The 12,018-nt window shown below is 43.3% G+C and overlaps 1 protein-coding gene across 1 annotated transcript in view; it reads right to left on the reverse strand.

The window, feature by feature from the left end:
* Window positions 1-261: 261 nt before the first annotated feature.
* Window positions 262-12,018, reverse strand: part of LOC143274684 (phosphatidylserine decarboxylase proenzyme, mitochondrial-like) — a 34,453-nt gene continuing 22,696 nt past the window's right edge. The window contains exons 4-7 of the mRNA XM_076578567.1: window positions 6,994-7,230; window positions 5,118-5,406; window positions 4,021-4,181; window positions 262-2,734 (exon numbers count right to left, since the gene is read on the reverse strand). Of these exons, the coding sequence (XP_076434682.1) occupies window positions 2,510-2,734; window positions 4,021-4,181; window positions 5,118-5,406; window positions 6,994-7,230 (912 nt within the window). The 3' untranslated portion in view covers window positions 262-2,509. The remainder of the gene's footprint in view (window positions 2,735-4,020; window positions 4,182-5,117; window positions 5,407-6,993; window positions 7,231-12,018) is intronic.

A 12,018-nucleotide genomic window follows, 5' to 3' on the forward strand; every position in this document is an offset into this window, starting at 1 on the left:
TTTATAAGTGCCCAGGGTTCACTTGAGACAGGGCGCCTAATTCCTCATCTCTATAGCTAAAACCCCATTATCAAGTAGATGACAAAAATTGAATGACAGGCAAATGGGTATTGACAAGGGTAATGATCAATGCAAGAACACATCACACACACACAAACACAATGACACACACATCAAATACACTCACACACACCATACCTATACCATCATACATGCACACACACACATACTCACACACAGTAATGCACACTCACACAAATGTGAAGGGGTTGCACATTTTTAATTCAGAGCTGTGAACACCAGTTAGTTCAGATGCCTCTGGACAGTCAAAAGACTTGATGTTACCCACACACTTGCAGTTACCAGACATGGAATGCTACTTCAATTTTCTCTGTTACATGCCAGCAACTGAAGTTACACAAACAGCAATTCTCAGATATGTAAACACACACACTCAAATTCCGAAACTTGCAGATTAAAAACGAAAGAAAATTTCACTACACACTCAAACTCGAAACTTGCAGATTAATAATTTAAAAATAGGGAAAAAAAAGGACTAAACTTACATAAAGTAGTTGTTGAAAGGCAATTTCCCCACACCAACATTTACAATGATGAGGATTTTGAGAGTGTGAAAGAAGGAGAGAGAGAGAGACAGAGAGAGGGAAAGAAAGAGAAAGAAAGAGAGTGAGTGTGTGTGTAGACCACTGGGTGGGTTGTTGCAAGGAATACTGTAATATAAATGTAAATTAAATACAAGCATTCAAGACTGCTCATTGGTGAAGAGTAGACGTCAAATCAAGTCACATTTATTGTCCAGCTGACTACAAGAAGCTGTAGGTGAAAAATGCCCTTTGTTGACAACCAGGTCCAACCTGTTACTGTGCAGTTTGTGACAACAGCACAGTTATCTGCTATTCAGGACAGAATGTAACAATGTAACTGAAGCAAAAGCACACATGTCTCTTCAAATGAACAGCACAGTATCAGAGTATGTGATGCAGCTGTTTACCTGATGCAGTTTTTCTATCATTTTCTTCAATGAAGTTTCTGGCATGTGATTAATGGTGGAAGGTGTGTTCACAGAAAGAAAACAAACTAAGCAGCAGTGGCTGAAAAATATAATTTTTGTAAGAAGTACTAATTTACAGCCAAACATTACATCACGCTGCTTTTACCCTAACACATTACAGCAGGGCAAGCATTCTACATTACTGTCTACACTGGTTCAGTATTGTGGACAGTACAAAAATCAAGGCTGAAACCTGCTCTGTGTTAAAATCAAATCAAGGCTGAAACCTGCTCTGTGTTCAGATCCAATCAAGGCTGAAACCTGCTCTGTGTTCAAATCAAATCAAGGCTGAAAACTGCTGTGTTCAAATCAAATCAAAGCTGAAACCTGCCCTGTGTTCAGATCCAATCAAGGCTGAAACCTGCTCTGTGTTCAAATCAAATGGTGTTGATTACAGCCCCACCCACCACTCAGCGGACACTTGCTCTGTTACAGATTCCAACTGGAATGCTGCACATTGCAGAGGATATAACTGAGAGATCTGTTTCATGAAAGTAGATATAACATCTGCTGGCCGTACTTGGTGTCATACAGCAAGCACAAAGGGTCTCCATTTGTCGTCTTTAAAAACATTTATCAAAAAGTTATATAACAAATATATGCATCAACACACTTTCCTTGCATATGTTTACACAAAGGTGTTTGTTTTTATTTTAAGGAAAAAACAAAGCAAACACTTTTGATGAAGTACCTGACATATAATCATATAACAAGCAATAAATTATCAAACACCCATTTCATAAAACATTATTTCATGTAGTTAAGCATGTTTGAAAAAGCCTCTGGCACATACTGAAATAATCTAATTCTATCTTACATTTTTTTTCACTTCTCCGTGCATACATACTTTTGGCACTGAATCAGTATGTACATCAGTATATCACATGTGTCAAAAGATATGCCTATTTTTAATACAAACGCACAGAGAGAAAAAAAAAAAAGAAAAAAAACCCACACATACACTCATACCCACATTCAACCTCACAAAATTAAAAGTCCCATAGCTTTTTACATACAAAAGGACAACAGTCGATTTCTATACACTGTCTCAGGCTCGGCATGTGAAGGTGGGACCTAATCCTCTCCTTCCATCATTTTAAACCTTGCCCAACGGTAGTCTGGTAACCATTCACACCTGGGTGAAGCCAGGAAAATCAGAGTAAAATGCCTTTCCCAAGGAAACACCATGCCCAAACAGGGCCATGAACCCTGATCACGGGATCTAACGTCCAACGCCTAACCGAGTTGGTCACGGTGTCTCCTCAACTCTCATACACAGTCATACACAAGCTCTCAAAAATACATGATCACAGAATCTCCACCCCCACCACAGACAACAAAACTGAAGTCACTGAGCTGGGAAGACAGAGAAGGCACACAGTGACAGACAGCAGGTTCTGAGAGCCTCCCCTTGACCGCTGGAGCCAGGTCTCCCTCTCATCTCTGCTCTCCCGAGGTCCCGATGGGCTCTCCACACTTGATCCTCTGGCCCTGCTTTATCTTGAACTGGAACCCCTGTGGGGCCTCAAAGACCAGGACGAGGGTGGAGCCTAAGTTGAACTCGCCGAACATGGATCCCTTGGGGACGTCCAGAGCCGCGGTGAACACCTTGTCAAAGTAGGTTCCCTCCTGGTGTTTCCTGCGGACGTTCGTCTCCAGCTCCTGGGAACCAAACAGGGAGAAGGTTGAAAAGGATTTCTTCTCAAAACGTGTCTGTGATAAAATATTGGAAAGCAAATGTTACATGTCTGTCTGAGCGTGTATGTGTGCATGCCTGAATTCTGAATGACACAGGAAATGAAAGTATTTCTTCTCAAAACAGGTCTGTGATGAAATATTGGTAAGCAAATATTACATGTCTGTCTGAGTGTGTATGTGTGCATGCCTGAAATCTGATTGAATGACACAGGAAACGAGTGATGAGCGCCCAGTGGCAGCCATCAGTCAGCTCTACCCAGGAATCAGCCTGTTGTGCAAATGACCCTGTGTTTGTGAAGTGCTTAGAGCTTGGTCTCCTACCGAGTAAAGGCACTATATAAGTACCCATATCATCATTCATCTGTAGAGAAGTACTGTATTCAGTAGCTGGCATAATCAACCACAGAGATATCAAAGTCTAAGGATTTTTTCTTAACATGTGTTTGCACTGTAATATTCATGAGTGTCTGTGCAGTACAGTTTTCAGGAGCTGGTGAAATAAACCAGATTCTTATCCCATACTAGAACCCCATCAGAACTGTCAAAAAAACAAACAAACCACTATCAGTTTCAGTTTCCAGGAAGAGTCAATGTACGCAGACTGATCCATACCTGCCACACAATGTCTTTGAAACAATGCAGATGATTGGGCAGTTAAACAGATTATGTCACCCATAACCCAACCAACCAAACAGGGCCAATGATGGGGCAGCTAACCCTCAAAACAGAATGGCTGCCTACATGGCGGAAGTAAAAACGGTCATACAAGTAAAAGCCCACTCATGTACATATGAGTGAACATGTAATTTCAAATCAAATCAAATTATGGTGCTTAGATCCCTGGTGACCACTACGGCCAAGTCAAAGCTATTTCCACATTTGCATCTACTTCCAGTCTAGCTTTTCAGTCAAAGTTTAAAAACCTCAAAAGTTCAAAGCATTCAAATCTGATTAAAAATGTTCACTTCTTTCAAAAAGTCCATCAGTGTCCACGGAGGGACACCACAAAACAAAGTCTTCAGAGAATCCGCTGTGTAATGTCAGTGTCTGACGTAATGCAGATCCCAACAGTCAAGGAGTATGTTTCACGGTGAGAGGCTCATCACAGGGAATACACTGAGGGGCTTCCTTCCTCTTTAACAAGTGAGAATGAGTAAGAACATGGATGCTGCAACCCATGAACAGACAAGAAGATAGGGCAGCAAAAAAAAGAAGGAAAAAAAAAAGAGCTTGAGAGCAAAGTTGTCTACCTCATCACAGTAGATGCGGATGGACCCCACGTTGGTGGCGCCCACAGCGCACATGGCGAAAAAACCGTGCTGCCACTGGCCCGTGTACACAGCACGCTCGTTCAGGTTAAAGAGCCCCTGCACCCAGCGGGCGATGCCAGGGTTCACGCTCAGCAGCTCCCCTGCACAAGGCACCCAGGGGCTTGTTGCTGGCTACGTCTGTGATCCATGTTGGTGTATGTGGTGGTGTTGGCTAAGTCTGTGATGCATGTTGGTGTATGTGGTGGCGTTGGTGGTGTTGGCTATGTCTGTGATGCATGCTGGTGCATGTGGTGATGTTGGTGGTGTTGGCTACGTCTGGGATGCATATTGGTGCATGTGGTGATGTTGGTGGTGTTTATGGTTTATGTTCTGGTGGTGTTGTTCACGAGCTCGGCTCTCTCAGAGACTGACATAAGCTTATAGTTGGGCCAACAGCAGACTGAGCCTTAAACCCACTCACACACAAAGCAACACACCAGCCCTCACATACACTCACACAGCAACACACCAGCCCTTACACACACACACAAACCAACACACCAGCCCTCTCTCACACACACACACACACACATACCAACACACCAGCCCTCATACACACACACACACACACACACACACACACAGCAACACACCAGCCCTCACACACAAACACTAATTAACACACCAGCCCACACACAAATGAATACACCAGCCCTCACACACACACACACACACACACACACACACACACACACAAACCAAGACACCAGCACACACACACAAATGAACACTCATGTCCCCCCCCCCACCCCCCACTAACCAACACACCAGCCCTCTCTCTCTCTCTCTCTCTCTCTCTCTCTCTCTCACACACACACACACACACACTCACTAAACAACACACCCATGCCCTTACACTTTCACACACACACACTAACACACCAGCCCTCACACCCCTTCCCCCTCCCTCACACACACACACTAACCAACACACCAGCCCTACACACACACACACACACACTCACACTAACCAACACACCAGCCCTACACACACACACACACACACTAACCAACACACCAGCCCTACACACACAAACCAGGAAAGTGCCGGCGCTGCGTCACGGTCCACTGAGCAGGGGAGTGGAAGCGGTGGTAGTCTCCAGGCGCCAGGTAGATGATGCAGTGGTACAGCGCGTGACCAGGCCTCACGCCCAACCTCCGCTGGTAGTCCTCGTCAGACAAGTCAACATCCTCCTCCCCCGCGTCCTCCCGCCAGGTGAGCGGCCCCAGGAAGCCCTGCAGGGAGTAGGTCACCCCCTTCACCTGCTCCAGCACCCCCCTCTCCACCCGCCCAAAGTGAAGGATCTTGCCATCCGACGGGCTCGTCTGGAAAAAAACAACAGGACCAAGAATCAAACCGAATCAGATCAAATCATGTTGATTATAACCCAGCCCACCATAAACAAATCAAATCAAATCAAATCACGTTGCTTATAACCCAGCCCACCATAAACAAATCAAATCAAATCAAAGCATGTTACATATAGCCCAGCCCACCATGAACAGCCCATTCTATCAAAGAGAACAGATAATGGTAAACGGCCCATTCAGTCAAAGAGGCCAGATAATGGTAAATGGTCCATTCAGTCAAAGAGAACAGATAATGGTAAATGGTCCATTCTGTCAAAGAGAACAGATAATGGTAAACGGCCCATTCAGTCAAAGAGAACAGATAATGGTAAATGGTCCATTCAGTCAAAGAGAACAGATAATGGTAAACAGCCCATTCAGTCAAAGAGAACAGATAATGATAAATGGTCTATTCAGTCAAAGAGAACAGATAATGGTAAATGGTCCATTCTGTCAAAGAGAACAGATAATGGTAAACGGCCCATTCAGTCAAAGAGGACAGATAATGGTAAATGGTCCATTCAGTCAAAGAGAACAGATAATGGTAAATGGTCCATTCAGTCATAGAGAACAGATAATGGTAAACAGCCCATTCAGTCAAAGAGAACAGATAATGATAAATGGTCCATTCTGTCAGAGAGAACAGATAATGGTAAATGGTCCATTCTGTCAAAGAGAACAGATAATGGTAAATGGTCCATTCTGTCAAAGAGAACAGATAATGGTAAACGGCCTATTCAGTCAAAGAGAACAGATAATGGTAAACGGCCTATTCAGTCAAAGAGAACAGATAATGGTAAACGGCCCATTAAGTCAAAAACAGATAATGGTAAACGGCCTATTCAGTCAAAGAGAACAGATAATGGTAAACGGCCCATTAAGTCAAAAACAGATAATGGTAAAAGGCTGATTAAACGAACCAACCCAAACGGAGGGATAGGGAGGGGGCACTGACAGCATTGTCAGTTTGGTGATATTTACTTTGATATTTTTTTTGTTACTGAGAAATGTTCCCTCCAACACTTCTAATTTTCCCTCCATCACTGCACACTGTCCTACAAATACTAGGAACTTTCCCTCCAACACTGCAAATTTAACACTACAAACTTTCCCTCAAACACTTCTAATTTTCCATGTACAAACTTCCTCCCATGCTACAAACTTTCCCTCCAACACTACAAACTTTCCTCTAACACTATAAAATTGCTCTCCAATGCAACAAACTTCCCTCCAACACTACAAGCTTTCTCTCCAATGCAATAACTTCTCTACAAACCTTACCTCCAACACTATAAACTTCCCTTCCAACATTCCCAACACTACAAACTCTCTCCAATACAACAAATTTTTCCTACAAACCTTCCTCCAACACTGCAAACTTCCCCTCCAGCATTTCCAACTCTACAAACCTTCTCTCCAACACTACGAATTTTCCCTCCAACACTACTTTCTCTCTCTCCTAGTCCAACACTACACTTTCCACTCTAAACACTACATACTTTCCCTTCCTCCAACACTGAAACCTCTTCCCACAGCCACACCCCATCCTCCTCCCAGACTCACCAGCAGGTGCTCCTGGTTGACAGGCCTGGCGTCAGGCTTCAGCTCACGCCGGAAGAACTCCCCCAGGTTCCGGTAGTGGCGTAAGTCCTCCTCCTGGGCCTCCTGCAGGTCACAGCCAAACGCCCATGCATACAGGCCCAGCAGGGGGCCCCGCAAGGGGGCGGGAAGCTCCAGGTCGTTGAAGCGTCCCCAGAGGCGCGACAGGGCCCGCAGGGGCATCTTGCGGTACAGCGTGATCTGCACGCTCACACAATGGACGTGCAGTTACATGTAAGCAGCTACATGGTTCAAACCATGTTGCTTCCAGACAAAAAAATTTTTTTTTTAATCAAAATCATGGAGCTTACAGCCTCGCTGGCTTCCAGACCAGCTGACTGCAATTGCAGGGCTGAGTATCCTCCTCAGTTCTTAAAATGTTGGAAAAGGGGGGGCAACACATGGAAACAGAAAACAGTTGAGTGTGATCTGCACGCCCACATCACAGACGTCGCAGTTACATCTATGGCAGTGACTGGCTTTTTTAATTTTTTATATATTTTTTAATACTTAAGCCCCTCAAGCAAATTTATTTCATAAGCCACTACATAAGTTAACTAGTTATTAGTATCATGGTGCTTTCTCTTTTGAGCAAATTTATTTGATAAGCCACTTTACAAGTTAACCAGTTATTATTATCATTCTCATTATCAAAACAATGTCAGCCACTTTACAAGTTAACCAGTTATTATTAATATCATTCTCATTATCAAAACAATGTCAAATCAAATCAAATTATGGTGCTTGTAGCCTTGCTGACCACAAAGGCCATCTCGAGGCTGTCACCACATTAGGATTTACTTCAAATCAAAATCAAATCATGGTGCTTAGAGCCTCACCAACCACGAAGGCCATCTCAAGGCTATCACCATGTTAGCATCTACTTCAAGCCAAGGGTTATAAAAAAGCCAAGGGTTATAAAGTACAATCAAAACTAATCACTCACTATTTAAGTTGACCAGTTATTATTCATAGTCCAGCCACCACAAAGCAATCATTTCACAGCTGAATACCCAAATCAAATCGAATCATGTTTATTATTCATAGTCCAGCCAACCACAATGCGACCATTTCACAGCTGAATACCCAAATCAAATCAAATCATGTTTATTATTCATAGTCCAGCCGACCACAATGCGACCATTTCACAGCTGAATACCCAAATCAAATCAAATCATGTTTAATTACAACCCTGCTGACTGCAGAAAGTCCATTTCAAGGCTGATCACCTGTCAGTTCTTAACTCTGGCCCACCGTAAGTGCCCTGTGAAATCCCTGAATTGCTGGATATGGCCCGCTGAACACACAGTCGTTTACTTTCGCTTTCATGTGGAGCTGTTCCCATAATGCAATGTGAGCGGATGTGCATTTGATACTTCCGTTTCTGGCCGCCATTTTGGTGTTTGAAGCGCGCAATCGGTTAAGAAGTTTGGGAGCTGTAATTTTTCCAAGTTTGTGGGTTTTTTGGACAGAAAATGTTGGAACATAGCGGTTTGGACTTGTGGCGTTCCATCATGGGCCACTCTGATGAGGATTCAGATACGCCTTTTGAAGGTTTCACACTTGAAGAGATTGAGAAAAACGAAGATTCGGATGTCAATCTCCGTGTTTTGGTGCAGCAACATGATCTGCAGGATGATATTTCAAGTAATGAAATGAAATGAAACTATGGTGCTTAGAGCCTCGCCGACCACTAAGGCCATCTCAAGGCTATCGCCACGTTAATAACTACTACAAGGATAAATAAAGAATTAAAACGAGTCACCACTTCAAACTTTCCACTGCAAAGTTTTAAAAAAAAAAAAACTTCCATAGTTTAAAACCTTCAAATCTGGTTAAAGATGTTCACTTCTTTTAAGAAGTCTATCAGTGCCCACGGAGGGACATCACGAAACAAAGTCTTCAAAGAAACCGCCGTGTAATGTCTGTGTCTAACGTTATGCAGATCCCAACAGTCAAGGAGCACGTGTTTCACGGTGAGAGGCTCATCACAGGGAATACATCGAGGGGCCTCTTCCCCCTTCAACAAGTAAGAATGAGTAAAAAAAAAAAAAAGTGTGCCCCGCACGGTCTGCACAGCACAGACTCCTCCTTTCTGTTCTTCACCCCCGAAGGGAGGGTCTCTTTTAGGTCTGGACGGATCTGGAAGAGCTTGTTGTACGTCTGGGTGTTCCACTCCTCTTGCCAAAGATCCTTGACATAAGTGTTCACCTTCCACTTCATGTCTGTGTGTGGTACAAAGGATCTGGATAATTCTTTCTTTACAGCGTTCCTGGCCAGCAGGTCTGCCCTTTCGTTACCACAAATGCCAACATGTCCGGGAACCCAGGCCGACACAACCTTGTATCCTTTCTTCGTTGCGAGAGTAAAAGCTTCATAAAATTCCAGCAGTTTGGGATGAGTGATATTCCTGCAGGCGATCACCTCCAGAACATGTACAGAAGGAGGAAGACAGAGTGGACAGACAGTGATGGTTTTCTTTAGTGTGACTCTGACTGCCACCGCCTGTAAAGGTGTGTTTAAAGAAATGGAAATATATAAAAGGGACTCCTGTAAGAACAGACCGACACCTCCCATCAATCCCTCTTGCTTAGGTTGAGCAGGTTTAAAAATTGAGTTAAAACCTGAAAGAGATCAAATCTTGCCATCTCTTTGCAGAGTTTCTTGCAGCGCCAGCACTGAAGGTTTAAAAGAACAACAAAGCAAGTGGAGTTCCTGAAGATTAGCGTAAAAACTACAGATGTTCCACTGAAGGATCGCCATTAAAAAAAGGTAAAATTGTAGCAGTAACGTAGTCCATCCCTACCTCCTCTTCCTCGCTTGCGATGGTCCATGATTGGACAAGACTGCATATCTGTCTTTTGTGTTAATTACAGTCCTGTCTGATTCTGACTGAGCTAGAATATCCACCACCTCAGCTTTCCCTGACCCCGCCGAGATCGCAAACTTTTAAGCTGATCTGTCCACTCAATGATGTTTCAATGTAAAAACACACATGATTTACTGAGCATCATCATGTGAGACCAAGGTTAGTAGTGACAGCCCTGGCCTCGTGATCAATAGGTTTAGAGCGTCTGGGTAATGTTAATACAGGAAAGCAAGTGACCATACCATGTAGTCTAAAATGAACTCCTCAGAACAACTTTGACGCTGATGTCATGTTGGATAAAACTGCAATCGAGCGTACAAAACACCACATGGAAAGCACTCGTTGGGATCACCCCCAATGGTGTTGCGTGTTTTCTTTTCTGATTTATGGACAGGGTCAATCAATGACAAACAAACGGTGATCAGATCTGGACTTGTTGACTTATGTGAGCAAGGAGATGCCATTAGGTCACACAGAGGATTTTTTATTTCTGACCTGACCACACTGAGGGGGGCTGAACTCACAGTACCACTCAAGAAATCAAAGCCAACACTTATGTCAAACAGGGATACAGAACTGACCTGGAGAGTTGCAAATTGCAGAATTCATGTTGAAAGACACATGGCACGTGGGAAATGCTTTCTCATTTTACAAAATTTAAGTGGAAACATGAAATGTACACTTTCACAAGTCTGGAAAGTATGTAATGATCTGACAGCTTTGCTTCCCCCTATACACCAGTATGACACTGACGGCACCGTGGAAGGTGATTTGTAAGGGCCTTGAAGGCTGTTCTGTCATAAAATGAGATTATTTATGCTGAATGGGGGTTAGGGGGTGTCAACATTTTTGGGGGGTGAACATTGCATAAAAAAGAGGTAGAGTGTGTGTGTATCTTAGTTGAGAGTGGATTAATTCAGGAGAATCGAAGGTATGGACAAATTGTGTAAAAGTCAGATTATCAACCATGTATGAAGACATGTTTAACACCTTCTCGTGAATTGTGGAAATAACAGAACACACTGCTGAATCGACAGTATCTTCCTGCAGGAAGGGAGGACAGAGAGATGCATGGGTATGGAGATCACTTCATTCAGTGACTGAAGCTTTTTCACAGATTTCAAGGAGACCGTGCAAAAGCTGACAACAGACTTTTTGGGTTTTTCATACCAAATAAACAGAGTCAGAACGTATCAGAGAACTGTGTCTCCAGCAAAATGCGCGCAAAGATAATCAGATAATCTAATGGTGTTGTCCGTTTTCTTCCTGATTTATTGACAGGGTCAATCAATGATAAACAAACGGTGATCAGATCTGGACTTGTTGACTTATGTGAGCAAGGAGATGCCATTAGGTCACACAGAGGATTTTTTATTTCTGACCTGACCACACTGAGGGGGGCTGAACTCACAGTACCACTCAAGAAATTAAAGCAAACACTTATGTCAAACAGGGATACAGAACTGACCTGGAGAGTTGCAAATTGCAGAATTCATGTTGAAAGACACATGGCACGTGGGAAATGCTTTCTCATTTTACAAAATTTAAGTGGAAACATGAAATGTACACTTTCACAAGCCTGGAAAATATGTAATGATCTGACAGCTTTGCTTCCCCCTTTACACCAGTATGACACTGATGGCACCGTGGAAGATGATTTGTAAGGGCCTTGAAGGCTGTTTTGTCATAAAATGAGATTATTTATGCTGAATGGGAGTTAGTGGGTGTCAACATTTTTGGGGGGTAAACATTGCATAAAAAAGAGGTAGAGTGTGTGTGTCTTAGTTGAGAGTGGATTAATTCAGAAGGATCAAAGGTATGGACAAATTGTGTAAACGTCAGATTATCAACCGTGTATGAAGACATGTTTCACACATTCTTCTCGTGAACTGTGGAAATAACAGAACACACTGCTGAATCGACAGTATCTTCCTGCAGGAAGGGAGGAGAGAGAGATGCATGGGTATGGAGATCACTTCATTCAGTGACTGAAGCTTTTTCACAGATTTCAAGGAGACCGTGCAAAAGCTGACAACAGACTTTTTGGGTTTTTCATACCAAATAAACAGAGTCAGAATGTATCAGAGAACTGGGTCTCCAGCAAAATACGCACAAAGACA

The sequence above is a fragment of the Babylonia areolata genome, chromosome 29, assembly GCF_041734735.1.
Source record: "Babylonia areolata isolate BAREFJ2019XMU chromosome 29, ASM4173473v1, whole genome shotgun sequence".
In the NCBI taxonomy this organism is placed as follows: Eukaryota; Metazoa; Mollusca; class Gastropoda; order Neogastropoda; family Buccinidae; genus Babylonia; species Babylonia areolata.